The 25,181-nt window shown below is 45.5% G+C and overlaps 3 protein-coding genes across 4 annotated transcripts; all 3 read left to right on the top strand.

The window, feature by feature from the left end:
* The first annotated feature begins 375 nt into the window (after positions 1-375).
* LOC118506588 (zinc metalloproteinase nas-5-like) lies at positions 376-1,441 on the top strand. The gene is made up of 4 exons (XM_036043946.1): positions 376-552; positions 608-739; positions 804-967; positions 1,039-1,441. The coding sequence occupies exons 1-4, from the start codon at positions 495-497 to the stop codon at positions 1,414-1,416; spliced, it is 732 nt and encodes a 243-aa protein (XP_035899839.1). The 5' UTR covers positions 376-494; the 3' UTR covers positions 1,417-1,441.
* Positions 1,442-1,482: 41 nt separating this feature from the next.
* LOC118506587 (low choriolytic enzyme-like) lies at positions 1,483-2,788 on the top strand. The gene is made up of 4 exons (XM_036043945.1): positions 1,483-1,650; positions 1,717-1,896; positions 1,960-2,280; positions 2,348-2,788. Exons 1-4 carry the CDS (start codon positions 1,506-1,508, stop codon positions 2,683-2,685), a joined length of 984 nt encoding a protein of 327 aa, XP_035899838.1. The 5' UTR covers positions 1,483-1,505; the 3' UTR covers positions 2,686-2,788.
* Positions 2,789-4,729: 1,941 nt separating this feature from the next.
* LOC118506584 (serine/threonine-protein kinase VRK1) lies at positions 4,730-24,167 on the top strand. Of its 2 annotated transcripts, XR_004905520.1 has the most exons (5): positions 4,741-4,835; positions 18,526-19,070; positions 19,163-20,868; positions 22,351-22,405; positions 22,489-24,167. XR_004905520.1 is itself a non-coding variant. In XM_036043939.1 (4 exons), exons 2-3 carry the CDS (start codon positions 18,828-18,830, stop codon positions 20,852-20,854), a joined length of 1,935 nt encoding a protein of 644 aa, XP_035899832.1. In that variant the 5' UTR covers positions 4,730-4,835; positions 18,526-18,827; the 3' UTR covers positions 20,855-20,868; positions 20,951-21,395. The 2 variants fall into 2 exon arrangements, 1 of the variants encoding a protein (XP_035899832.1); XM_036043939.1 differs by lacking the exons at positions 22,351-22,405; positions 22,489-24,167 and adding an exon at positions 20,951-21,395 and having other exon boundaries at positions 4,730-4,835.
* The last annotated feature ends 1,014 nt before the right edge of the window (positions 24,168-25,181 follow it).

Genomic DNA, 25,181 nt, shown 5'->3' with positions numbered 1-25,181 from the left:
CGCGCGTAGTGTGTGTAGTGGGCACGTGTCCACCCTTTCGGTCGAAATTGTTTGTGTACATTTACATCTCTAACCAACTCCCATACCTTGTTGTCCTAGTTTTTGGTGTGAGTGTAACACAACGTAAACAAATCGGGAAAAAGAATAAGAGAGAAGAAAGCATTCTGCAGAAACACACAGACAAAAAAACTATAACACAAAATACACACACACACAACTGGTTGTTTGTATGGAAATTATTTAATGAAGAACAAAACTGAACAAACTCAAACAAAATGATTGCGTCATACAGCATCGGCTTGTACTAAAGCTGTTGTGCGTTTGACAGTTGGTTTTAGTACTCGTTTCTCCCCCCCCCCCCCCCCCCCCTTGCAGTTCAGTTGCGATGACAATAATGACAGCTATTGTGCTGGTGATGTTTATTTTTCCCCCGGTCTACTAAGAACGCTCTCGATCTCAGACTGTCGGTTGGTAGTTGGTAGCTACGTAGAGAGATGGTTCATCGTTTGTTGATTGTTATTAGTCTCCTGCTGATGTTCACTAGAAGGACTGGTAAATGTGGGCAAATACTTCTTAAAACTAAGATTAATTGTTAATATTCCGATAGACAAATATGCGTCAGTTATTGAGGAGTGTCCACCCCGCAGACCACAATATGGCAACGTTATGGAACACGTGCTGCCCAAGGGCTACCGATGGGCTAACGCTACAGTGCCGTACATTTTGGATGGCGATTTCGGTAGGGAATAGTAAGAGCCATTAAGCTGTCTCCGTTAGCTAGTGTTTTTATTCGACATTTCTAGATGATCGTGAGCTATCTAATATAAGAGGATCAATGGACTTGTTGACCCGACTGTCTTGCTTGCAATTCAAACAACGAACGACAGAAAATCACTATCTTGTGGTAACGAACAAGCTCGGTACGGGTTGTTGGGCAGATACGGGCCGCCAACCACGAGGACCAACGGTAGCGATCCTCATGGTCTAATCCTATCCACATAGTAGAGAGATTCATTATTTCTTATTCCCCCTTTTTAGTACATGAACCTTTCACAGCAGTGCACTCACCGTCCCGGTACGATTCTGCACGAGTTGCTGCACGTGATCGGTTTGCTGCATCAACACACACGACCCGATCGCGATCACTATCTGTGCGTTTTGTACGACAACATACTCGCCCATCCGGTGGCCCTGTACAACTATGAGATTGTTCATCCTTGGACGGAACTGGCGTTTCCTTTGCCGTACGACTTTGAAAGTATTATGCACTACACGCCGGAGATGTATAGTGTGGCGCCGGGTCGATTGGCTACCATGGTTCCGAGGCATCCGTGGGGCATGGCCACCCTAGGTCAACGCGAACGACTGACAGAGTATGACGTACTCGCAATACAGTTTCTTTACTGCGTTTCATGAATGAGTGGTGTTTCTTGTTAAAGACGTCTAAAATTGGTAGCCCTCAAGAAGACGAACGTTGTTTGATCAGTTTCGGTTCGAGCGTAAGAATGAGAACATTGTTCGGGTGCTGGAGGCCTTCGAGGTTAGCATGGTTGGTAGTGTTAGAAACACTTTACGTTACCAGCGAGCTCATTCCAATCGATCTCTCTATCTTTGGAACCACTCTGTACCGCTTGATCGATACATCCGTAGGTAGGTTCGATTTTGTGGACATATTTTGGCCCGACTAAACAATTTTCGTCGAATCTTTCTTAACAGATTCACTCGTTCGCAATCATGACCCATTGTCGGAGCGCGAGCCCTGGGAGCTGGGTAATCTTGTTGGTGGAGATATGAGACTTCCAAGGCCTCGGTATCAGAATGCGCTGGCTGGACCTCCGGATGCGGCTTACCGTTGGCCAAATGCGACTGTGGTCTATTCGATCGATGGAAGCTTTAGTGAGTGTTGTATTCAAACATGAGAGTGGCTTAAACTATTTTATGGAATTCTCATTGAAACAGACTCGTCTGAATTGGAGTTTATTAGTGGAGCTATGCGAGAGTTCGAACGTTACACCTGTGTTCGGTTTCGACGACGACGTACGAAAGAGCCCGGACTGGATGTTGCTTACGTTTCGATCGACAACTCTGACGCTGGCTGTTGGAGTGATGTGGGCCGAGGTGTTGAACGGACCTTTGTGAATCTTCAGCCAGGGTGTGCCAATTCTTTAACAACTCCTGTGCATGAGTTGATGCATACTCTCGGCTTCTATCACGAACATAATCGGCTCGATCGTGATCGTTACATTACGGTCCTTTACAGCAACATGCTACCGGATGAGTGTGAGTTAGATGGGAGGGGTTTTAATTCTTGAATGCCACGGTTTTCATGACTGCTTACCTTTTCCAGCCCTGCAGAGCAATTTCGATCTGGTTGATCCAAAAAACACAACCACCTTTAACGTACCGTACGATCTGGGCAGCATCATGCACTATCGGAAGGATGCGTTTTCCAAACAACCAACCGTACTGGACACAATGCGTGCCAAAGTGCCCTGGGAAGGGGAACTCGGACAGCGGGACACCCTCTCGTGGTACGATGCTTTGCTGATCAACATCATGTACTGTGGTGTGCAGATACCGGTGGAACCACTACCGATTCCGTCACGCTGGATACCAGCCCGGGCTCACGGGCGTAAGGATCGATTCCGGTATCGACGCGTATTGCGAGACCGAGCAGGTCACTAAACCTTGTTTTAGGTTAGCCACTTTACAAGTTGTTGCGACACTAATGTAAATGAATGGTAATAGATCGGTTGATGGGTTTATGCGATGTGTGTTACCTACCGGACATTTGCCCTCGTAACAAGTCTTCCACAAGAGAAAGTGAATGCGAAAGGTGTCATTTGCAGACGTAAACGGTAACTTTATCCCGACTCTCTTTCCGGGTCGGCGGGGAATAAGTTTTTGGCAGAATAATTAACATTTTGTTTGGCGCAGATCCGCAACGTTCATCCGCTCGGGTTTCCGCCCTTCCGCTCCGCTCGGGCTCGGGGAGAAAGCTTCGGTGCCCGGAAAAGTTTAGCTAGCACCTTTTTATCCAAACCGGGCGGGTTTTTCCAGTTGAAGTAATAATTTATTTACTTTTTGGTAGAACCTTGCCGTATCCGTGCCCGAAGCTCGGTTGGCTTCACAGGTAAGTGAGTTTTTAAACAGTTTGCCTGAAATGCTCCTGCTGTCCGCCCTTCTCATCTGCAGTCGAGTGTGAGGGACCTTTCGGCACTCGACAGTGACTTATCCTCTGTAAACGATATCACTTTATAGTTTGTTGGGATCAACTCAACAAATTTGAATTTATGGTGAATTTAATTTCGTCTGGTCCGGTTCTTGGAGCTAAAAAAAAACAAATGTTTGAATTTATATGCCTCATTTGTTTTAGCTTGTTCTGTGCTTTCATCTCAACCGCAGGCAACTCAATGTTTGAATAACTTTGCCAGAACTTTTCAAAACTTTTAGCAATCTACCTTGCTTTTACCAATATGCTTCTACGCCTGCTGGAGGAACGGCTTCCAATCGCCATGAATTTAGGATGATTTCGGAACCCCCCCATAACCCACAAACAATCCCAGCCGGACGCACAATCTAAGAGTTAATTATCATTTCGGATGTTAAGAATTGGAGTTTCATGTCGGATCACCCGCCCACGAGACGGCGTCCATCTGAGGGTGGTGCTGGCAAGCTCCAACCCACAAGAAGGTGAACTTTTCGGGGAAGTCTTATTAATTTATCTGTTACGGTTTTGGGTAGGGTCGTTTCACAAATATGGAAAACATGTTCGGCCTCTGGGCCGGGTTGTTGTGTGAATTGTGTGCTAAATGAAAACTCAACGCTGCTGAAGACCGCCTGAAATGGGAACCCCTTTTTTGGTGGCAGGACACCGAAGGGACAGCAGCATAGGATCGTCCGAAGGTTTCGTTCCGTGTAGACGTGTGTGCGTTTATCCAAGTGTATACTGGAATTAAATCCTTTCTCAATCTAAAGCAGTAACCGAAACCCTTTCCTGCGAATAAACGACCATAATGGGGAGTGAGAGTTTCGACAAGGGTGAGGAGGCGAGAGTTGTTAGTGGGATGATTAACACGTCGTATGCATGAAAAGTCCATTGTCCTACCACACACACACACACACACGCTCCGGCCATTGGCAACGAAATTCCCTTCGGTCAATTCCCAATGGCTGGAGTGCGGCGTTGGAGGGGATACGCCAACAATAGATCAAAATTTGTCATAAATTTTCCGCAACAACAAAGCTACTGCCATCAACACCACTCACACACCATCGGCGACATCGTAAACAATCGAATGATGAACTGGTTTTCTGGTGTCTCGTCCTTTTTAAGGTCGGATTTCATATGCATATGGTAGGGGGATTCTGGTCCCGGGGGTTGCAACTAGATCAGGCAATTTTCCTGGGCATCTCTACCGGCACTCCATCCGTTTGTGTTCCGTTTCATGGCGATGCACAAAATGTACGTACCATTTTAAAAGGGTCGTACTCTGTGTTTGTGCTTGCGATTGATTCGTTCTCCGTGTTTGTATTCAGGAGAAAAAGCACATAGCAAATAATTTTCAAATAATTCAATATAAAAATGAAAAAGTAGTTAATAACCGTTCTTTAAAAAAAACCTTTCATTCCACGTCTACTATGAAAATCGATATCGATGATTGCGAACTACGTTTCGAAAATTTCGAACATGAAATTTCGAACATGCACTGACAGCTGTACATTGTTTACATATTGGTAGCGCGCCGGTTCTGTTTCTTCCAAAAGTGCTGTGCGAGTTTAGAAAACGCAAATAAAACGTGATAACTACTGTGGTAACTACTCTCCTCTGGCAGGTATGTTAAACAAAGTGGTCATAAGCCTGTTTTCTATGTTTTTCCTTCACAAAAGTTGCACACATGTCCGTGGTATTGCGGTACGCAACTGGTTTGTTTGGTTTAGATTTGTTTCTAGAGTATCACTTTATTTGATTAGGAAACAGCATGATTATACATTTTTAAACACCATGCTATTGTGCTAAAAAACCGGGGAAGGGTTTTTGCAAATAAAGAACAAAAAAGTTGCTAGTTTCAGTGAAACAACCTAGCAGGCAATTCCTTTCCCAGGCCCTGGGAAATAGGTACATGTTTACTTAAACTTGGTGGAATTGGATTGGCTTTTCTTAGCTGTTAGTGCCGGACCCGCAAAAGGACTAGTGGTCTGTATCCGGGACCATGTTGCGCGAAAACTTTTGCGAGGAAAAATTTCCTTCCGTACCGGCAGGGATGCTGTTGATATCCTTGCAGGCCACTCTGCCGTTGGTGTTGCTGTTGTCTGTTTGTTGCTCAACAGTTACAGCTGTGTATGCTTAGCTGTCGGTTGATACACACCACAGAGAAAAGATCAATACAGATTGTTTCACTAAAATGCTTAAGGGATTTTTTGTCAACAATATTTATTTGTAAATAAATCTAGTCAAATGTTTATACTAATATATAAACTAAATGCTTTAAAATTCGAACAGGACATCAGTAATACTAGAAATTGCCCTTTTTTTAGCTACTGTTGCTCTCACACTGGTGCGGTTGGGATAAGTTTTCCCAACTTGTACCCCACACTCTTTATTTCTGTTCCACTGTTCCCTGCGCTCTGTACACAAGTCACAACCATTGTACACTATTGATTTAAGGATTGTGCCTAGGCGAGTGGCTACGGAGGAAGTTACAGTTAGTATTGTTTTCCTTCCTCCTTCCATGCACCGTACGGGAAAGCTCGCTACAACATTTCACTCGAATCGATAGCATTTTCCAGCAGTTAACAGACATACAAACCATGCCCGATGTGCCCCGATGGTGCGGGCGACCGTAGAAAACCCAGAGGGAAGAAAAGTTTACCATCCTCCGAGACAAAAAGCGAGCTAGTTGCTATCATTTGCCACTGCCAAAGAGAAAGCTTCCAACCAAACCCCAAAGCAACATTTGTGACCTTTGTTTTCCTACGGGGATGTGTCTGTACACCGAGCGTACCGGGATAAGGGTCGGTGAGGTTTAAGAAGCTCGTATCACTTATCATGGGCCCAGCTGGGGCCCCCACATAGTCTATGGACACAACAGGAAAGCTTGGGGAATGGAAACAAAAGATCCATTCCGAGTGGAATCTTCATTACAGCCTGATGACTTGCCGAATAGTCTCGAGTAAGGAGATGGGCGCAGCTCGAACAGGAAAAGCTGCTACAGCGTCCATTTCACGCTTTACCAGTCTAATCGTACCGATCTTCGGGGCCCGGGGATCCAAGCATCAGGATCAGCAAGTCGATGAAAATCGATTCAATTACATGCTTTTGCTGTTGTTCCGACGATTGAAAACTGCAACTCTGTTGTGCGGTTTCGTTGTGCTCGCATTGGCCGTCTTTGTGTCCGGGGACGGGAGTTATATTGCGTGGAAGTAATACTGTTTGCATACGAAGACAGCATGATTAGTTTTCCATTCGAGTCGCAATCGTAACGTATCCATGTCGTAAGTAAGAAGTTAGCACTGTTCCTGAGAAGCTTTGGATGTGGCAAATGCCACATCGTATGCAGTTTCTGTGCTGTGCATTTTAATGCCTTGTACTGCGCGTGTGTTGATTTAATTTAATTGGAATGAAATTTAATAGCAAGCAGAACGGTACATTGGAATTTAATATTTAAATAATCGCAATGTCCTTGCAGAGCCTCTTTACCTAACTTTACATTCGAATTTATGTCTAAAAAATCCCACAAAACACACCAGAGATGCTTGTCCCGTAACACCTCCACAGGATAAAAACGTGCTGAATGCTGCAACACATGCGATTACCGTGTATCCGTGTTGAGCATGCGGCACACATTAATGGTGGTCACATTGGCACGCTGTCGCCCCGGCCAACATTGACAAAACCTCTTTTCCTGGCGTGTTATTAGAGGGTGTGAGAGCAGATAAAATCAGAACTACTCATAAAGTACAATTTAATACCACATTGATGGCCCTTCCGGGAGGACCAGAGTTTTGGGGCACGCTCGGTAAGGATCGGTTTTCCTGGCAATAGCTTTTGAAAACCTTCCTCTCCTTTCGGAAGCACCCACAAGGGAGGACGGTTGGTCCTTCGAAGGCGCGATCTGGGCGAGAGAGATGGTTCCTGTCCGTTAAAGCGAGCAATGTCATTTCTTTCATTCGTGTTTGACTTGGTGAATGCAAATTGGTTCAAATTACACGCTGCGTGTGTTTCACCTTTCTGTGTGCATTTTCTTCCATGCTATGTGTTATGCATTCCTTTCTTTTCTATATCAATCGTTTTCATAGTAAGCGTTACGAGCAAGGCCACGGTAGGAGAAGTTTTGTAGAATCGGAAGAATCGGTTGAATTTCGCGTTCGCAGCAGCATGCCGAACATACGTGCTTCCTGTATGAGAACCGTTTCGAAGATTGGAAATGGACGATTGGTACCGATAGCCATGTAGCATGGATATTATGAATGCGTTTGTGCATGATGCGCTTTTGTCCTGCGAACATGCTCGCTATATTGGGCTCGAGTGGGTTCACATTAACTTTATGGGTTATGGCAAACTTTGCTACCGGCATGCTGCTGGCTTGGGTGAGGGAGGTGTGGTTCTCTCAATCCACGAATGCTCCGAGCGCCAGATGCGACAGATGAGCTCCCGGAAGAGGTGGGTTTGAGCACGGTATGGGAAGAAAGTTGTTCTTCCGGACAGTGGTGACAACGTTTGTAAGGCAGTTTGAAGGGTTATTGAGAATTTGAGAATATTAAGACAATGTTTAATAATGGTGTATGATAAGCTTGTAGTTTTTAAACCGTATACCGTATAAATTATTGATTGCCTTCATAAATTTCCGCGAAATTTCATACGAAACAAGTCTACAAAAATACATCACAGAATTAAATTGGGATTATTTACAAGCATGCTGGGATACGATCCACAGCTTTGTGGAGACAGCGGTATGGATGAATCATTGTTAGAATTGGATCTGAATTTAGCAATTTGAAGAGCGGATGGGTTTTAAATATTTACTAGTCAACTGAAGATTTATATCCCTAGGAGCTAAGAGCCTGAAGATATATAGCCGAAAGGGGAAGGCCTCTTGCATGGTAGGAGGAATACATTCACTCGCGAGACTAAAGAAGGAGAAGTTCTAGAGATCCAGAGAGATTCTAGCCTTCCAATTCCGTATTCCATATGTATATAGGGCCCATATTACGTTGGTGAATCCTAGTGTTCTAATAACTATGGCAAAAAATAGAGATTTGGAACTGTACCAACACGTTAAACAAAACCTCATAAAAGAAATACTTTAAACACCATGAATATTCCTGCTCTGTCCTCGTACTATCCACCAAAACACTCAAATTACTACGTTGGTTTGCAGAACTGAACTGTCAACTAAGTCGTCTAGTTCAGTAGGTTTGTCTTTAGGGAAGTGGTAGGCCCGGTGGTAGAGGCGACAGAGGCGCCGGTCTTCACACGGTAGTACCGGGGTTCAAATGTCATCCGGACCGTTCCCCCATAGTTAGGACTAACTATCCAACTACCGTGGTATCTTAAAGTCTAGATAGAGGACCTTAAGAGGTCGTTAGGCGAAGAAGAGAGAGAAAAGTCAATCTTATTCACAGCATCCTAAATTCTTGACATTGTAATACAAATATTGTTTGCCTACCACAAACCTTACTTTGAATTTACTTGGTCTTAAAAATCAAGCGTCACATTACTTGCGGCACACACTGTAAGGTTCCCACGCAATTCGGAATGGGGACCACCACACTTGAGACCACGCCGTGAAAGTGCAACGATATGCATAAAACACTCGTGCAATAATAACACACCCATTGGCCCAACAAAAATGATCACGTGCATAAAACGCTTCTCGTCCATCGTCTCCTCCACCCCAACCAGATCGGTTGGTGGCACAGCCATTAGACACCGTTTGGCTTTTCCCTATTGTGCCCGGGTGGTGGAACTTTTCCACTTGAAGCAGCATTGGCAAAAAACGCCATCCTTTCACCAACGGTGGCAGAATGCTTTCCGGGGATCGCAGAGGCGCAAGGGACGGACCGGAAATAAAGTGCAATAATAGAAAATAAAGCGGAAATATATACGCGCTACGTGCGGTGGACACCGAAGCAGATAAGCTTATTTCATCGAGCCGCGTCTAGCCGGGCGCGCCGAGTGCACAAGAAATTGATCCGGGCGAATTAGACGCCCGGCTACTGGTGCTACTACTTCCGTCGGGCAAATCGGTAGTATTGCTGCATACAATCTTGTGCCGCCAGCTGGGTGCGGCAGAATGTGCTGCTGCTAGACACGAGATGGTGTGACTAGAAAAAGAAACACAACCCCATTTAGTTAATATCCGCGAAATGGAAATCAGAACGGTTTCGGCTATTATTATTGCATCGGTGCAATTGAGCTTCTAGTGCCGATCGATTGAGATTCTTCCGTGGTGCTTTTAGCTGGTGTTGAAGCACCAGCACCGGATTGGTTTCAATCTCTTCGTCCGTCCTTGGTCCTTGGTCGGTTCTGCCACAACCAGTTTGCAATGAACATAGCTTGCAGTTTTATGGACGCGTGTCTTTAACGCTTTTAACACCTTTTCCGTTGGTGGAGTGGTTGAGATTTCCGTCTCCACTTCGCTGGCAGGGTACGATCTGGCTGGGGTGAACTGGAAAAAACGGATAAACTTTTATGCTGGTATGAAAAAAAAAAAACACTTCAAACCGGGGTTTTATTTGGAGGTGGTGCATTTTAAAATGTCTCTTGCCGGTGGTGGCAATCGAAGTATCGATAAAAATTTCATTCCACTTGGCTGAGAGGAAGTGGTTGCTTTAAGAAGAATCGTTTCATAAAAATACATTTCGTGAGTTCAAACCGACCCGGTGGTAGAAGGATTTGTGAGGAAGCTTTTCCATTTACCCGAAGTGGTGACGATAAAAATGGAAATGATTTACACGGCGTCTCTGCTGGTGTCTGTGGCGATGCCAATATTATGTGGCACTTTCATTCGGAAGTTTCGTTTATTTTGGGTGTCAGTGGAGCAATAATAATAATTCGGAATTAAAGAAAAGTGTGCGCTGTTTCGAGGCAGCTAGCAGTTGAACGAGTTTACGAGGGATTTTTTGTTGTTGTAAAGTTCAATGCTTATTGAAGCTTAACGGTAAAGCGGCGAGGATTGCAATTTCTCGATGGCAATAAGCGGAGTTTGATTTCCTGATGGTCATAAAATTAGCTGTCGTATGATTTAGAATCGTTCTGAGTGTGTTTCGGTTTGATACAGAGTACATAAAACTGTTCGCTTGAGTGTATCGTGCCATGCTTGCGATATCGACAGTTTCAATTTCGTAATGTCGTAAAAAAAGTGGTTTGCTGTTAAATTTTGAGAAGATTATTGTTGGAGTATCATGTTTTGCCGATTGTATTGTTGTAAATCGTAGTAGCAAGCGGTTTCCGACATAAATACAGAACACATCTTTCATTTATAGTAGGCTGCGACAATTATTACTAGAGTTGGCTTGGCTCTGAAATATTTTGTGGATAAAAACTTTACTATTTATCAATTTAATAATTTTGAAGCTTGTTTTTCTGAGGTTGATAATAATTTAACTAACTTTTTTCCTCCAACATTCAGGTGCATCCCATTTAAATAGTATGCAAAGGAAATCTGCAACGATTTTCCACCGCAATGCAGTGACTGAGGTTGCCCGAGAGGCCATCTGAGTGATCTGCCAGCCGGCCGGGAATTGGGGCCTGGGAAAACTTACTAAAGAAAATTAAACTGTGTAGTTTATGGAAAGTAAGCTAGAAAAACCAAACAAACTTTCACATTCATCTGCAGAAAGCCAGGCAGAGGAGGAGGCCTCGTAGTTCTAGCAATTTTCTTACGAACCTAAGGGACTAACACATATCCGGTGCCTTTTTTATCATTTTACATGGGGTTAGCCAACGGTTTTTTTTTCTTACTTTGCAATTACTACCTTTGTCTCAGAAACGCCCGGCAGCAAAGTTTAACTACATGTTAGTTTAGATCCGTGATTTTTTTTTGCTCCGTCCAGCACAAGGAAGCCTGCCTTAAAGATTGGTTCCTTCCAGGATGCGGACAGTGTCACCTGTGGACCGCCATTGTGCCCGTCGCATTCGCTAGAAGATAGTATAAACCCTCTCTCCATCATGGAACTTTGCATCGGCAGCAGCAGCAGCGGGAAACTTTTTTTTATTGCACGGACATTCTTCGCCGTGGCCATCGGTCAAATGCAAATGTTGTCCAATCTCTTTTACCTCTTTTAACTGGTTTTTTTTTTCGTTCTGTAGAAACCATTTTTACAATTGAAAAATGCAGATCCCGGAATCTGGCGTAACTGTTCCGGTAAATGCAAACTACTAGCGCACAAACAAACAAGCAAAATGCCAACGAAAATATCGCTGAATAATCGGTGTTGTTGGCTGGAATCCCGGAAAAGAGTTTTCCACCAATTCCGGGAAGAAAGAGATTTTCTGTTTTTTGGGGATTGCATTGTTTTTGTGTGAGGGCAAAAATATTATTTCTTGCTATTTTATTTTTGCTTCTTTCAGACGACGACAAAAACCCAAACTGCTGGTGTATAATGGATGGCGGAGAAGTTGCTCACGACAGTCGACCACGATAAACGCCAAAAAAGAAATGGGCGAAGCTAAATGTCTTTGATGGGTTAAATAGTTCTCGATGTGATATGCGGAAAAGGGAAAACGGGGCGGGATGCTAGTGTCCGCGGGAAGCTTTTGTGATGTTGGGAACAGGGAACAAAGTCCGGCGAAAACACACACCCACACACACAATCCTCATCATGATAAATGGATGGCGATTCTGGGGCTGGAAATTTTTTTTTCTCGCTGGGAAAGGCAGTTTAATTCATCCTGGAAGGAGGGAAAAACTCACATCAATTTTCCGAAAGCCAAATCATGACTGCTCATTTGGAAACTGACAAAAACAATGCTCGCTTTTATGTATCGGCCCCGGGATGGTTGGGGATCTGGCCCTCCGTTTTCTCCTGCAAGCTTTATTTGTGGCACGCCGATCAAGCGCAAGTTGCGAAAAGAGTTCTCGGAAGGACCCGTTTGTAATGTTGTCGGAAGGCGATGCTGTACAAAACAGTTGAAGAGTTTTTAATCGAGTTTGTTTCTGTGAGGCTCTTCCGAGGGACCCACAAAGGTATGAGTGTGGTAAATATTTGGGCTGTTGGATAAAAGTGTTGTAGTTATGCATCCTTTGGCTTTTACGTGCCTCTTTTAATTAGGCGAAGGCACATCAGTAGGGAAATAAATGCATTTTTAACTAGTTTTCTTATCGATTTTTTTTTTTTTTTTGGATGGCGAAGAGAGCTTTTTTTGGCGAAGAGTTCATCTTCGCTCTAGCCTTCCTCTACAAAGTCCAAAATCAAATAAGAAAAAAAAAACCAAAGCCATCCTACATGCCTGTCTTACGACCACCGGTTGGACAAATGTTTGTTTGGGATAGCTGACTTTCGAGCTCGAGCTGAGAGCTGACCGACGAAAACAAAGACCTTCGAGAGCTGGAGAGCCGGGGGCTTTTGATGCAAAGGGAGCCACCACCATGCTTTCATTTCAATTTCGTAGGAAAACAAAAGAATATTTCAGAAGATGAATCGAATGTCTCAAAGGAGTTTTTTGGGTTCCCCCTCGAACGACGACGAGCCATGAATCCATGAGGGGATGGGGAGAGAGCTGTTTGAAGTATAGAGCTACGGGGAGAGGTCCCCTGGATCAGAGCAGACGCAATCTGCTAGACAATTCTCCCCTACTTGGGCGAAGGAAAGGTTTTTGTTTTAAAATTTATGGACAAAATTTCGTGTGAGTGCTCGTTGGCAAATTCACAGACCAACCCATTTGCCCTTTGGTGACGTTGCTTATTTCGATCCTGATGCTGCCATTAATACGTGCTGTACTGTCTTGACACTGAGCAAATGAAGAAGAATGGTATTGAGCGCTTGCTTCTAAGAGCTGAGTACGAAATCGATATGTATGTTGTGAATATTTGATGCCGAACAATAATATTACTTTAAAACAACTTTTGAGACACGAATCCTCGAATTTATACTTTTTCTTTCAGTTCTATGTATCAAGAAAAGTCAATCCAGTCGCTCCAATCACTCTCTCTCTGTTGAATATCTTCCTCTTCATTAGACCCATCAGTGCGAGCGTTTACTGCTCTCAATCGGTTGTGCTGAGCTGGAAAATACCGCTCAAGTGCCACACGAACTCACAACACATCGTTCAGCCTCATTGTAAGCGAAATTTCCACCAGAGTACCGCCTTTCGACAATCGACAATCTCCTCCCCTCCCGACGAATTGACGACATGGATCAATATTTGCATTCAAAATGTCCGTTTTTGTCATCATCATCGTTGTCGCCGTCATCCTCGAGAGCGTTTGTAGTACGGTTGGGATTTGAACCGTATCGTATCGGGCATCAAATGCTCTCCTCCTTCTACAGCTCGCGCTTTGCCCCCGGGTTCCTTCCAACGAAGGAAGAATGTATATTAATAAATCGCTTTCGCTTTGGCAAGTAAATATTGGCCGTGTGCTTGGTGGCTGTGTTCGTGGGTTTTGTTGAGGGTTGTGTACGCGGGTTGCGAGATATGCCAGTACAGAACCCACAGTACAGAAATGCGCAACGGTTGATGAATACGGTATAAAAGCAAACATGCACCATAGACCTTCTGCGGCAGCGCTTCTTCACGATTGCTTTCCTGGGTTTGGGGACTGAGAAATGGAGAAGGTCCTGCTGAGAGAGGGTAAACACGGTTTGTGTTTACTGGTCCGACGGCCGACCGACGACATCATCAGTTAATGAGTGTGTCAAGCCAACCGTAGGATCGCTTTTCGGCTGACGCAACTGGTTTACTTCCATGATGGATTCGCGCGTGGTACTACTGTAGTACTTTGTGTGGGTTGCAGAAAAATTGTCATGTTTGCTAAATTTAACTCTTAAAGCATTATTTTTTGAGAAGCATAAGATAAACTGGATAGCCTGGATAGCGTAAAGGGGCGCCGGTCTTCACACGGCAGGACCGGAGTTCAAATCCCAACTGGCCCATTCTCCCATAGTGACGACTGAGTATCCAACTATGCGGTTTCAATAGATCTAGTATGCCAGAAATGGCAGGCATGAGCTAAGAGGTCGTTAGGCGTAGAAAGAAGGAATCAGAAGCAAATTGACTAATTCTTCGACTTTATTTGGCTGCTGTTTGATAAGTAAAATGCTACTTATCCCCAGCGACTACATGTTTGGTTGTGATTCTCACCCTCATTATCTTGGTACGCTCTTCAACGCGCTTCAGATGTAAAGTGTGCCTCCCCGACATCAAAGCTACCGGCACGGACATGCTTGCCCCACCTGATGATGAGCTATTCACTATACAGTTCCCAGAAAGCGAAAATGAGAAAACGCAAGTAGTGACGCAAAAAAACAGGCCGCTACTAAAACCTTACCACTTTGATGGCTCTCACAACTTTCTTACATCCATCATCATAATCTCCGATGGTTGGTTGGTTGGTTGGTTGGTTGGGTAGGCCACACCGTCTCGCACACTGCTGCACAGAGAACAGCTCGACACACTTCCGAGCCGAGCAAAAACACATCCCGGACGGTGGCCAGGAAATGGGCCACATTAGTGTAACGATGGCTAGTGTACACTTACACCTCGTTCCAGTTGTTGTGGTGCGCGCCCACTCCTAGCATAACACGCAACCCGTGTCCTGACGTCCCTAATAGCGAAGGAAATGAAACTGGGACTCGGTCCCCGGGAAATGTGTGTTTCGTGGTAAACTGATGTTGCCCCTCTCTGTGTGTGTCTCTCTCTCTCTCTGCCTTTCTGGCTTGAGAATGGATGGGATTGGGGTTTGTTGCAACCGTGCCATATACATTACGCCATTGTACTTTGTGCTTCACCGCGCCCACTGTAGGACACTTCCGGTAATGAGAGACAACTTAAAACTCGGTTCGGTTGTGATTGCATGAAAAGAGGCCACAGCGAGCGGCTAGGATTCCGGGGGTCCGGTTTTTAACGGTTGGATTGGCACCCGCGGGACCCTATCCTAATGGGTGCTGGAACCTAATGGACAAGCGATGACACTTTTCATTGAGGGATAAAAGGAGGAAACTGGGAAGCCAACCGTCGTACGTTCCCGCCCAGCTTCAATGTCTTACATTAACCTGTCAACGGGCTTAATGGAGCTCGTAAAATGTGGACGAACCAAGATTTTGTGCCACGCGGAGAGAGGGCTTCAATTTCAATTCCTATCAGCATCCAGGCATTTAGAAAGAAATTGGCTATTTGATTAGTGGGAGGTTTGGTTTGGTTTTGGTTTTTTGTGTGTGTCCTTCACATTGTTACAACTTCATTCGACGACCGGTAGACTAATGATTGAACCGCCGGGTAGCAAATGAAATTGGCATCGGATTTAGCCGGGACCTACTACGACTAATCCTTTAATCTTCGAACCGTCCATCAATCGTCTCGGCTCAGGTTCTTGCTTTTTCTGCACTTGCACTGCGTAGCTTGATTGATTGATAGGCTTAATCCATGTGGCGAGTGCTACTAGCTGACCATATTCAGCTATTGCTGGGAGAGCAAAGATGGAAAGAAATTAAAAACTCATCAGGCTTGCTCAAAGCATCAGCTGGTAGTGGGGAGGAAAACTGTGCTTGATTGACGACTTAATGGGCCCCAGTAGTTTGGGGAATAGTAAATGTTTGCTTCCATACAAGGCTTACCAGGCCAGCCTAAGCGATGTTGCCTCTTGGTACGATTAATGTGGAAGTTTAACAGCAAACAAAAAAAACTATCTTTATCAAGCGAACAACTAATCCCACTTCGCCGTCAAGTACAGATCAACCGCAACACAACACAACCATCTGTCAAAGTATCATCAACGAGCAGGGACCCGAGGAGAATTCTGGATTCTACTTCTTGCCTTTGGAATGACAATATTTCTACCAAAAGATTGAGATCCCGGCAAAAGCACACGGCACTTGTTCTAGTGCCGGTGTATCCTGTATGGTAAAGTTTTATCAATTCTACCTCCCCAACAGTTCATATTGTTGTGTTACTAACGATGGGATATTTTGTCGATGGCGTTAACGCCACCGTCTGGCTGCTGCTGATGATGATGATGAGGATGATGAGGATAACGCGTTCCCTATCCCTATCGCCCCCCCCCCCCCCCATCCCTTAAATGCTACTTTTATCTATTTCAAACGTTGACCAAGTAGCTTGCATCTGCCTGCGCGCCTGAAGTGGGTTCACTTTCGCGCCGCCCCTTTACCAAATCGAATCATTCTAGAGCGTCAGTCGGTCGGATAAATTCGGCAGATTCTTTTCGGTTGTTTTGATGCATTTGATTAAAATCAAAGCCCTAAGCCTTGGGGACGAAAATCTGGCTTCTTTTTCTCCACCCCCAGAACACCCGGAATCTGATCTGTGGTGCGAGTGTTGAGAAATCTGGCAACTGGTTTCCTTTTTTCGCTGCTCCTGTTTTGGGGAATTTGTTGAAATCGTTGCTGTTCGTTGGTGTCAGGATTCATCGGAAAGGCAAAATGAAAGGGGGATGATGATTGCTGCGGATCGAGAAGAAACGCCAAGTCATCAGATGCAGAGGGGTCGTATTCTAGGATACGCTGGTGACAGTTGAGCTGGCGATAGTTGACAAAAGTAGAGAGAACGCGCAAAGTGGCAAGCGGGGTAGCCGTTGCAGGGTGGCCTTAAGAAACAGAAACGACATCGTTCCGGGAACGAAACAAGATATGGCACATGATGGAATGACACAGGGCTTAATGTGGCGGAAGTAATGAGATTTGGAGGCGGCGGCAGAAACTCGGCAAAATGCAATGGCCGGAACACTGGAATGGCGAGCGTACGACAAAACCAGGGGGAAACCAGGCGGACGATGGGAACATCATGGGAAGCCGGAACTTACGCAGCAGTGCAGTTCACGATAAGCGTATGGGATGGAGGAATTATTTTTCCGGGGGTGAAATCTTTTTTTTATGTCCGATTCTATTTGTTCGCTCGGAAGGACGATTGGTTCTTCGCTGCACCCGGAACTGGTATCGTAAACGAGTCATCTGAAAATGCAGAAACGTTGCCGTGCAAGGAGAGTATTTTATCGTGCTTATCATATTCTTGGATACTATTTTTCGCCTAGCAACGCATGATAAGATGTGTCGCTGGGTAATTAACAACCGTGTCTTGAGATTGTGCTCTTATAACTCTAATCTATTTTTTAGGACTTTACCCATGAACCTTTTTTGAAGCGTTTTGCTTCATTATGGGTATGGAATGACGATACAGTCTATCTTGCGAACGAGTGTAGCTGTAAAAATCCGGTGACATACTTAGTTTATACTCCTATCAACCCAGTACCTTCATGAAGAGAGTTGATGAAGATCCGTCGTGCTTTTAACACGACACGACCCAGCGTTGCCAATTTCATTTCACTTTTCTCGTTCGAAAATAATCGCTTGCGAAGAGCAGCTGGCTGCTCCAGCGATCCAATCACGCTAGTTCCACCTACTAGACTCGCTGGACTTGTGGCGATCGGCGAAAGATTAAACTTTACGACACCGGAGGGTTGCGGATTGGAACAACGTCCATTACAAACACATCGAGATATGAGGTAGGGTGTGCACTGTTGGTAACACTTGGCCTTCACCATTCAGAGGACACTTCTGAAGCGTTTGTTGAAACGTTCTCACGATGGACTTTAGGCGGCGGCGCCATTCGGTACGGATTTGCCAGCGCTGATGTCTATCGCATGCCATGTGCTAAAGAAACGGGGCTTCTACGACCCATTTCGTTTGCAGGGGAGCAAAAAATGACGTGAACTGGAGTGTACTTTCTCATTTATAGGTTCAAGGATTACCTTCTTTTATAGATGCACTCGAAAAACGTACAGTCTGGCATCCGTGCCGGCAGTGGATTTCACAATGAGACACGAGCGTACAAAGGGGAACCTTCCTCGGTACCATACGGTAACCAGCAAAACTTCACCAACAGAACCAGTACACTTTCTTCATCTCTTCTATGGGAAGGGCTCCAAAGTGACCGGAAAACGGTCACTCTTTCACGGGGTAGTTTTCCTTCGTGTGGCATTCGGGCAAGAGTCTGGGCTAAGCACACTCTCCTTAGCCCGTTTACCATCGGCCGTAAAATTGAGTGGAGAGTGAGAAATAATTGCACTTTATTGTATGATGTGTCTAGCTTAGCCGGTTTGGCGTCGGTGCAAGATTATTAGTTCAACCAATTCGTGTGCTAGGTTAGCTGTCCGGGTAAAAATTGGATGTGATTTATGGGTTGTTGCTTTACTAGCTGGGTGTTTGGGTACGTGAGGCGTGCGAAATTCACACAGAAAAACATCGTTCACAAAGAGCAAACAACGTTATTGATTTTGCAGGAATAAAATTATTAAAATGTTATAGTTTTTCTTCGTATTGATTAAAAATGTTATTTATTTTCTCTTTCAGATTGGAAGAGCATTTTCGCTGAGCTAATTAAATAGTTTTCCGAAACTGCACAACGCATTGCACTCCACCAACGATCTTTTTCAAGCTGATCGAGTTTAGTTCCGCTATCATCCGCAGCAACGGAGATGGCGCTAGCACATCAAACGTCAGCTTTCAAACTGCCATAAACGTCAAAGAAAGTCAATCGACTTGGCGGCCATTCAGCATCACAATAACGATTAGTTTGTGAACTCGATTGCCGCTTCTGTTTGGCTTGTGTTTGTATTATAATTGCAAAAGAAAAAAACATTTCCCGGTGAAGCATGTCCCGACGAAAACCAGCCGCAGCGGAAGCGGCCGGCGCAAAGCGTCCCAAACGTGCCAACAATCTGTACACCCGGCCGGAAAAGATCCCGCTCGGAACGATTCTTACCGATGCGTTCAACGTGCCGTGGAAGGTGGGACCGTCGATCGGATCCGGCGGCTTCGGTGAGATCTACTGTGCGTACTGCTTCACACACGCTGCACCGAAAACGGTCGCCGACTATCCTAACGTTGTAAAGATCGTAAGTAGCGCTCTTTGTTGTGTGTACTGTTTGCAGGGGTAAAGCATTCCTTTAATCACCATCACACACATGCGCGCGCATTTCGTCCTTAGGAACCACATGAAAATGGGCCGCTTTTCGTTGAGACACACTTCTATCGCAAAATTTGCAAGGTGGACGACATCGAACGGTACAGGAAGCTGCGTAAGCTGAAGCACCTGGGCATGCCGTACTATCTGGCGAGTGGGTCTCACACGCAGAACAATGTGAAGCATCGGTTCCTGGTGATACCTCGGTTCGGAGCTAGCCTACAGTCCGTGTACATTCAGAACAAGCATTGCCTGCCCCTGTCTACGGTTTGCCGGGCGGCCATGCAGATGCTGGATGTGCTGGAGTACATTCACTCCAACCAGTACGTACATGCCGATCTGAAGGGTGACAACATCCTGTTTGGTATGGGTGATCGTGGCCGAGAGCGCTTGTATTTGGTGGACTTCGGTATGGCTAGCCGGATCGTGCTGGAAGATCAATTCAAACCCGATCCACGGAAGAAACACAACGGGACGATCGAGTATACGTCGCGTGACGCTCATCAGGGCGTGATGACGATGCGGGGCGATTTGGAAATATTGGCGTACAACATGATCGAATGGGCCGGCGGAAGTTTGCCGTGGAAGGAGGAAAAGCTGCTGAAAGATTGCAACAAGGTGCAGCAGATGAAGGAGGAAGGTATGAGCGATGTGGCCGGTTTGTTGAAGCAAAGCTTCCGCAAGCACGTATCGGTGCCGAAGGTGTTGCAACCGTTTCTGGAGTTTGTTAACGGTTTGCGGTACAACGAACCGCCGAAGTACACGGTTTGTTCGAAAATATTCGAAAAAGCATTAAAAACGCTTGGCGCTTCAAACACGGGCGTGCTCGAGCTGAGCGTCGCCAGCGCATCGACCGTGAACGATTCGTCGGGCCCGATGAACAAAACAAAAACAAAGAAACGAAGAACGTTGGATACTTCGGTGTCGAATGGGCTAGCGGACACGGTACCGAATACACCGGACGACGATGAAAACACCGAATGCATGCCCACACCGAAGCGAAATCAGAAAACGTTCGCCGTGAGTCCTTCCTTGATGAAGCAAACCAAACAGCGCACGGTGAACAGATCACGCACCGTACCGGACACAGAACCAAACACACTCGAGGATGACGAAGATTCGCCCGTTCTCTCGCAAAGAGCTAAGCGTAGGACGGACCGATCCGATGCGTCCGTTGCTGCTGGATCAACGCGGATGAAAAAACCGCTACTACCGAACCCCCAAAATATGGCTCTGGTGGACACGGTTCCCAACACACCCGAGGAAGCGGAGGACGAGGAAAACGAAGGGGACAACCTGTCCCGTGCCCTTTCAAAAGTCCCTAAAATCGAACCCGTCCGCGGGAAGAACGATAAAAAGGTAACCCTGGAAGATGCTCGATCCACCCGGCGCAAAGAGAAAACGGTCACCGTCGTGCAGAGTGCCTCATCGCAGGGAATAAACATACGCATCGAAACACCACGCAAGAAGCGGACACGAAACGTCGCCTCCGAATCGCCGCAGGAAATAACCATCAAACTAACGCTGAACGCAAACGTTTCGGTCAATACGAGAAGTAAGAAGAATGGCACGGTTGTCGTGAGCGCGTCCCAGCAGAATATGTCGCTGGACTCGAGCAGAAATGACGAATCGATGAACGCTTCGCAGGACGTTATCAATATATCTTCCGCGACGGAGGATAACAATGTGTCACGGAGCTTGTTTGAAGACTACTAACCAGGACTTTTTGCGTGAGTATGCGCTGGGCTATTATTGTTATCGTTTTGCCAAAATAGTATAAACTAATTGTTTACTTACTTGCGGCCACAACAGCACACAAGAGAGAGGGTACATTGCATCTGCTCGATTCGCAAAAAACAGTTCTCGATTCCGGGTAGGATGCCTGCATCGTCCTTTCACGAAACACAGGCTCCAGACACGGAAGAATCATTCCCGTAGGACTTATTTACCGCCCAAGATTGGTTATTCAAAGGGTGAATCGTTGGATGTTTCTGTTGTAGTATTGGCAGTGGCCAAGCAGTCCATAGGAAGGAAGCCATTAATAATCCGTTGCCGTGTTGTCTGTTACATTGGTTCAAAATTTGTAGCGCTTGTCGAATGCTATTACGTTGCGCCTTAAACATACAAGTATCTGGTAAATGTAAGACTAATGCAAGACAGCAAGCCTGTGGCCAACTTCTAGTTTGTATTATTGAGTTATTTTTACATGACACTACTAACGTTGAAAGGAGAAATAAAATGTACTACAACACAACATTCGAGGACGGATTCGTCTCACTAGCTGTGGCAAAATAAATTTAACGTAGCAAAATGCAGGATTACCCTTCCGAAAGGTTAACAGGACGAAAGAAATTAAATAGCTTTTTTATCTTTTTTTTGTATAAACTGAGAACAATAGTTAAACAATTTTTTTTTCTCAACGTGTAGAACAGCTTCTTAAACTAAGAGGAAAGTGAATCGTCATTGTAAGCCTAAGCTGAAACATTTTAAATCCTTTTAGTTGACAAGTTTTTACCTGCTCTTGCGAAAGCATAATTCTTATTCCTTCACCAACACACAATTAAGCAAAAAAAAAAACAATTAAAATACTAAATCACAACATGATGCGGCCGCATCATCATCATGTTCCAGCGCTCATCCGGCACCCTTTTTCCATTACGTACATCCACTAAACTGTTGCTTTTCGGGCGTGACAAAGGTGACTACGCTTGGGCAACCTCCCCCCGCAAATCTCCATATCAGTGACCCGGAAATCGGATAATATCCTTGTCCTTCTGCCACCGCGTTCGTGTACGGGGAGCGAGTCGAATTAATAGTGTCCACCAAATGGGATAGATAGTAACTTTAGGAAAAAACACGGACACAAAAAAGGGTGACAATGACAAGAGTTCCTCCACGGTTCCAGAGCCGGAAATCGGAACCGAGGGGTTGAAGGAGAATAGAATGTAATTTTTAATTTCGCTTCCTACTCCTCGGCAGCTTAATGAGATTACGTGGAAAAATTTAATACCAAACTTTACACTTAACCGAGGCTCCAAATCTGCTGCGTAGGTTAAGAGGACGATCGAAGAAAGCTACCGGAAGCGGGCCGTAACCGTTTGAGGGGACGATTTCAAATGGAAAGGTTAATTAAAATTAAAGTAAAGATAGAAAAGATAGATTTTTCCGTTGTAAAAAGTATTGGTTTTTAGTAAACATTTCTATACTTTCAGTGACCCCTTTCGAACATTACCTATGTTACAAGTGGAAACCGTAACCCCGTAACCCGTAAGTAAAAAGTATCACACCTAAACGTTGGAAAAGTTAATCCAAAGCTTTTAATAAAACCCATTTTCCGACGCTTTTTACAGCCCCTTTTACATGGCTTAGGATTCCTGACACTGCTCCAGCCCGGCAAACCGGGGGGAGCGCCCAGGAATGTCGGGATTAAATACCGGGATTGCAAGAAATTGGTGCGTAAAAGTGTAAAACGCGAGTAAATTTGTCCCACCGGTTACCACGTAATCCTCAAAGGGGGTGGGGGGGGATCACCTCACAAGAAAACCCATATCACATTATCGTACTACAAACGCTCAACTGACACAGCATAATCTCAAGCAAGTATTCACCAGCACCCGCTGGCTGGCAGGAGAGAGCCCGTTTTCCCTGAGGATGCCACCGAACGCAACAAAAAACGGGGTACGAAAGTGCGGAAGTATTTAATTTCCTTCGTATAAAATATGCCTCTGCGCTGGGCCGGGGGTAACCACAGGGAAACACGGGTAAAGCTACAGCAAGCCAAACAAAATCCCTGGCCTGGTCTGGTTGTATCTTTCGTGGTTTCTCGGAGTGCCCTGAAGGGAGATTGCGTCTGGATTCTGGCGGAGGAAAGGAGGATATCGTCCTCAGCTTGAAGATTCCTGAACTCTGGACTAGATTAAAATGCGTGCCTTTAGCAGCCAGCAGCCTGCTCAGTACCCCCGCTCAAGGGCGGAAACTTTTTACACACGGTGTACGGCGGAAACCCGTCAACCCGTTTGCGCACTCGTCGTTTGCTCTTTGTCCCTAGGAAGTTTGATCCCGTGATGTTTGTATTGTTGGGCTCCGTTTTCCTGGAGCAGCGGGATCTAGTACCGAAATGCTCGTTTCTCGTTATCGGCAGCTTGTGTAGTCGATGTCTCTCCATGGGGAAGCCAATCAGCTACTTCGAGCCTCGCGAACGTTACCAGGGAGGTAATGCCCGATTTGTGCATAAAGCATAATGTATGTCTCTCCGGTGAATTGTACGGGTGAACAGCAAAGCGCATTGCGTACTTCTTCTTTCTTTTTCTCGATGCTAGCCCCACTGATGGGAACGTTGTGTTATGGTGCCAGTACATCCTTATCGTCCCGTTCGCCCCATCGTCAGGCGACAGCGATGCTGATGGTGATAAGTTTTTGTAATATTAAACATTCTTGCACACCATTCGACGAAGGGACTGGGTGGTGTAAGAAAAAAAAAACGCGGAAATTCCTCCCCCAGGTGTGAGTGGAAAAGGCGAGGCGAAGCTGTTTTGTCGCTTCCCAATGCAAGCAGCGAATGACTCCTCGAGGACATTCCGCCCGCTTCTTCAGGTGCAACCACGGTGGAACGCTTGGGGCGGCTTCCGTTTTAAACGCACTTTTACACTGAAAAAAGCCTCTCCATTTTGGCATGGCGCGCGCGCGCGCGCTCAAATTCTATAGCTCATTCTATGTGGCCCCCGGGAGCTTAAAGACGATGGTGGTGTCCGTTCGGTAGGCTTCGCAATGATCGGTACGGTGGCCAAAATCAATGAATGTGGTGTTGAACGAATGCCGGAACCGGTACACGGAACAGTACACGGGAGACCATTTTCCACTGATTGTTTGGGGTTTAAGGGGGTGCCTTGTTGTGCACACGGTCGCTACTAATGTTCGCTGGAAAGCTGATCTTGGGGGCTCGTAAATATTACACCATCTCCGGTGAATAATCTGAGCGGTTTAAAGGAGAGTGTTTGAAGTGAGGACGATAAAATCGAATGAAAATCGCTAATTGCTTGTCGGAATGGTGGTGCTTTAATTCTTATTTCGGTTTAGTGATGTGTTTAAAGCATTGAGATTATACCTTAGTGGTTGAGACTACCTTGAAGTTGAGAATATTGAGCTGATTTAATATTCATCCCGATGAATATAAGATTTAAATTTTAAATGTTTCGTTAAAGTTTGAAATGTCTGAAAACTCTAAACTTCGGATAAGGATATCCAGTCAATTCCGGTAAATAGTCGTATCCTCCTTAACTACTCTCAGTTTGATGCCCTCCGATAATGATTTACGATTTCAAAGTTCCCAAAATTACTGCAATTAATCAAGCGCCAAAAAGAAATCGTACCCTTAACACACCGTCAACGGCAGCAGAAGAATCAATTTTGCGTTCGAATTATTAAACAATCAATTTTGACCATTACCGGGGCAGTCCGATTTAAAGCCAACTCAATCGACCATCGCCGCTAGCTACCGCAAAACCGATTGATTTATTGATTGCAGGCGTTGCAATAAACAATTAAAATATACCATTGCTTCACAGCCCCCCAACCCCCTTTTTTTGTCCGAAAACCGAAAGAACCCATAAACGACCGATAACGACGGCCCCTTCGCCGGAAGACGCCATTTCGCCAGAAGGGCCGCGAAAACGTGTACCGGCCATCCGTCAGTGCCATTTACAGTTCCATCGTCGATTGATCATAAAACAAACGACGAAATGGTTTCGCTTCTGTGTGCGCGAGCTGCAAAACGACGATTCAAAGCAATCGAACCCGGACCAAGCCGACCCTTACCTTTGTGGCCTTCGAACCGAAAAGTCTCGATGTGGATGTGATCCGTGTGATCCAGGGGAAGGTCGGTGGTCTGGTTGGTGTGTTCTCAAAGCTTGCTTCAAGAAACCGGGAACGAAAGATTTGATTCGTTCTTCATCGATCACAGGGCGGGCGGGCCGATTTCAAGTGGAGAAAATGGGAATTGCAAATCCTTCCCTTGGGACACGGCATAAATCGCCATTTCATGCCC

The sequence above is a fragment of the Anopheles stephensi genome, chromosome 2 (assembly GCF_013141755.1).
Source record: "Anopheles stephensi strain Indian chromosome 2, UCI_ANSTEP_V1.0, whole genome shotgun sequence".
NCBI classification, from domain to species: Eukaryota; Metazoa; Arthropoda; class Insecta; order Diptera; family Culicidae; genus Anopheles; species Anopheles stephensi.
Note: the sequence above shows the minus strand (reverse complement) of the source record. Positions and strands in the feature narration are given on the sequence as shown.

Bases quoted from the DNA above. Each gene is read 5' to 3' on its own strand.
- LOC118506588 (XM_036043946.1), top strand. From the start codon at position 495: ATGGTTCATCGTTTGTTGATTGTTATTAGTCTCCTGCTGATGTTCACT. The intron at 553-607 runs GTAAATGTGGGC...ATATTCCGATAG, and splicing joins GATGTTCACTAGAAGGACTG to ACAAATATGCGTCAGTTATT. The intron at 740-803 runs GTAGGGAATAGT...CGACATTTCTAG, and splicing joins CATTTTGGATGGCGATTTCG to ATGATCGTGAGCTATCTAAT.
- LOC118506587 (XM_036043945.1), top strand. From the start codon at position 1,506: ATGAGAACATTGTTCGGGTGCTGGAGGCCTTCGAGGTTAGCATGGTTG. The intron at 1,651-1,716 runs GTAGGTTCGATT...CTTTCTTAACAG, and splicing joins CTTGATCGATACATCCGTAG to ATTCACTCGTTCGCAATCAT. The intron at 2,281-2,347 runs GTGAGTTAGATG...TACCTTTTCCAG, and splicing joins CAACATGCTACCGGATGAGT to CCCTGCAGAGCAATTTCGAT.
- LOC118506584 (XM_036043939.1), top strand. From the start codon at position 18,828: ATGTCCCGACGAAAACCAGCCGCAGCGGAAGCGGCCGGCGCAAAGCGT. The intron at 19,071-19,162 runs GTAAGTAGCGCT...TTTCGTCCTTAG, and splicing joins ATCCTAACGTTGTAAAGATC to GAACCACATGAAAATGGGCC.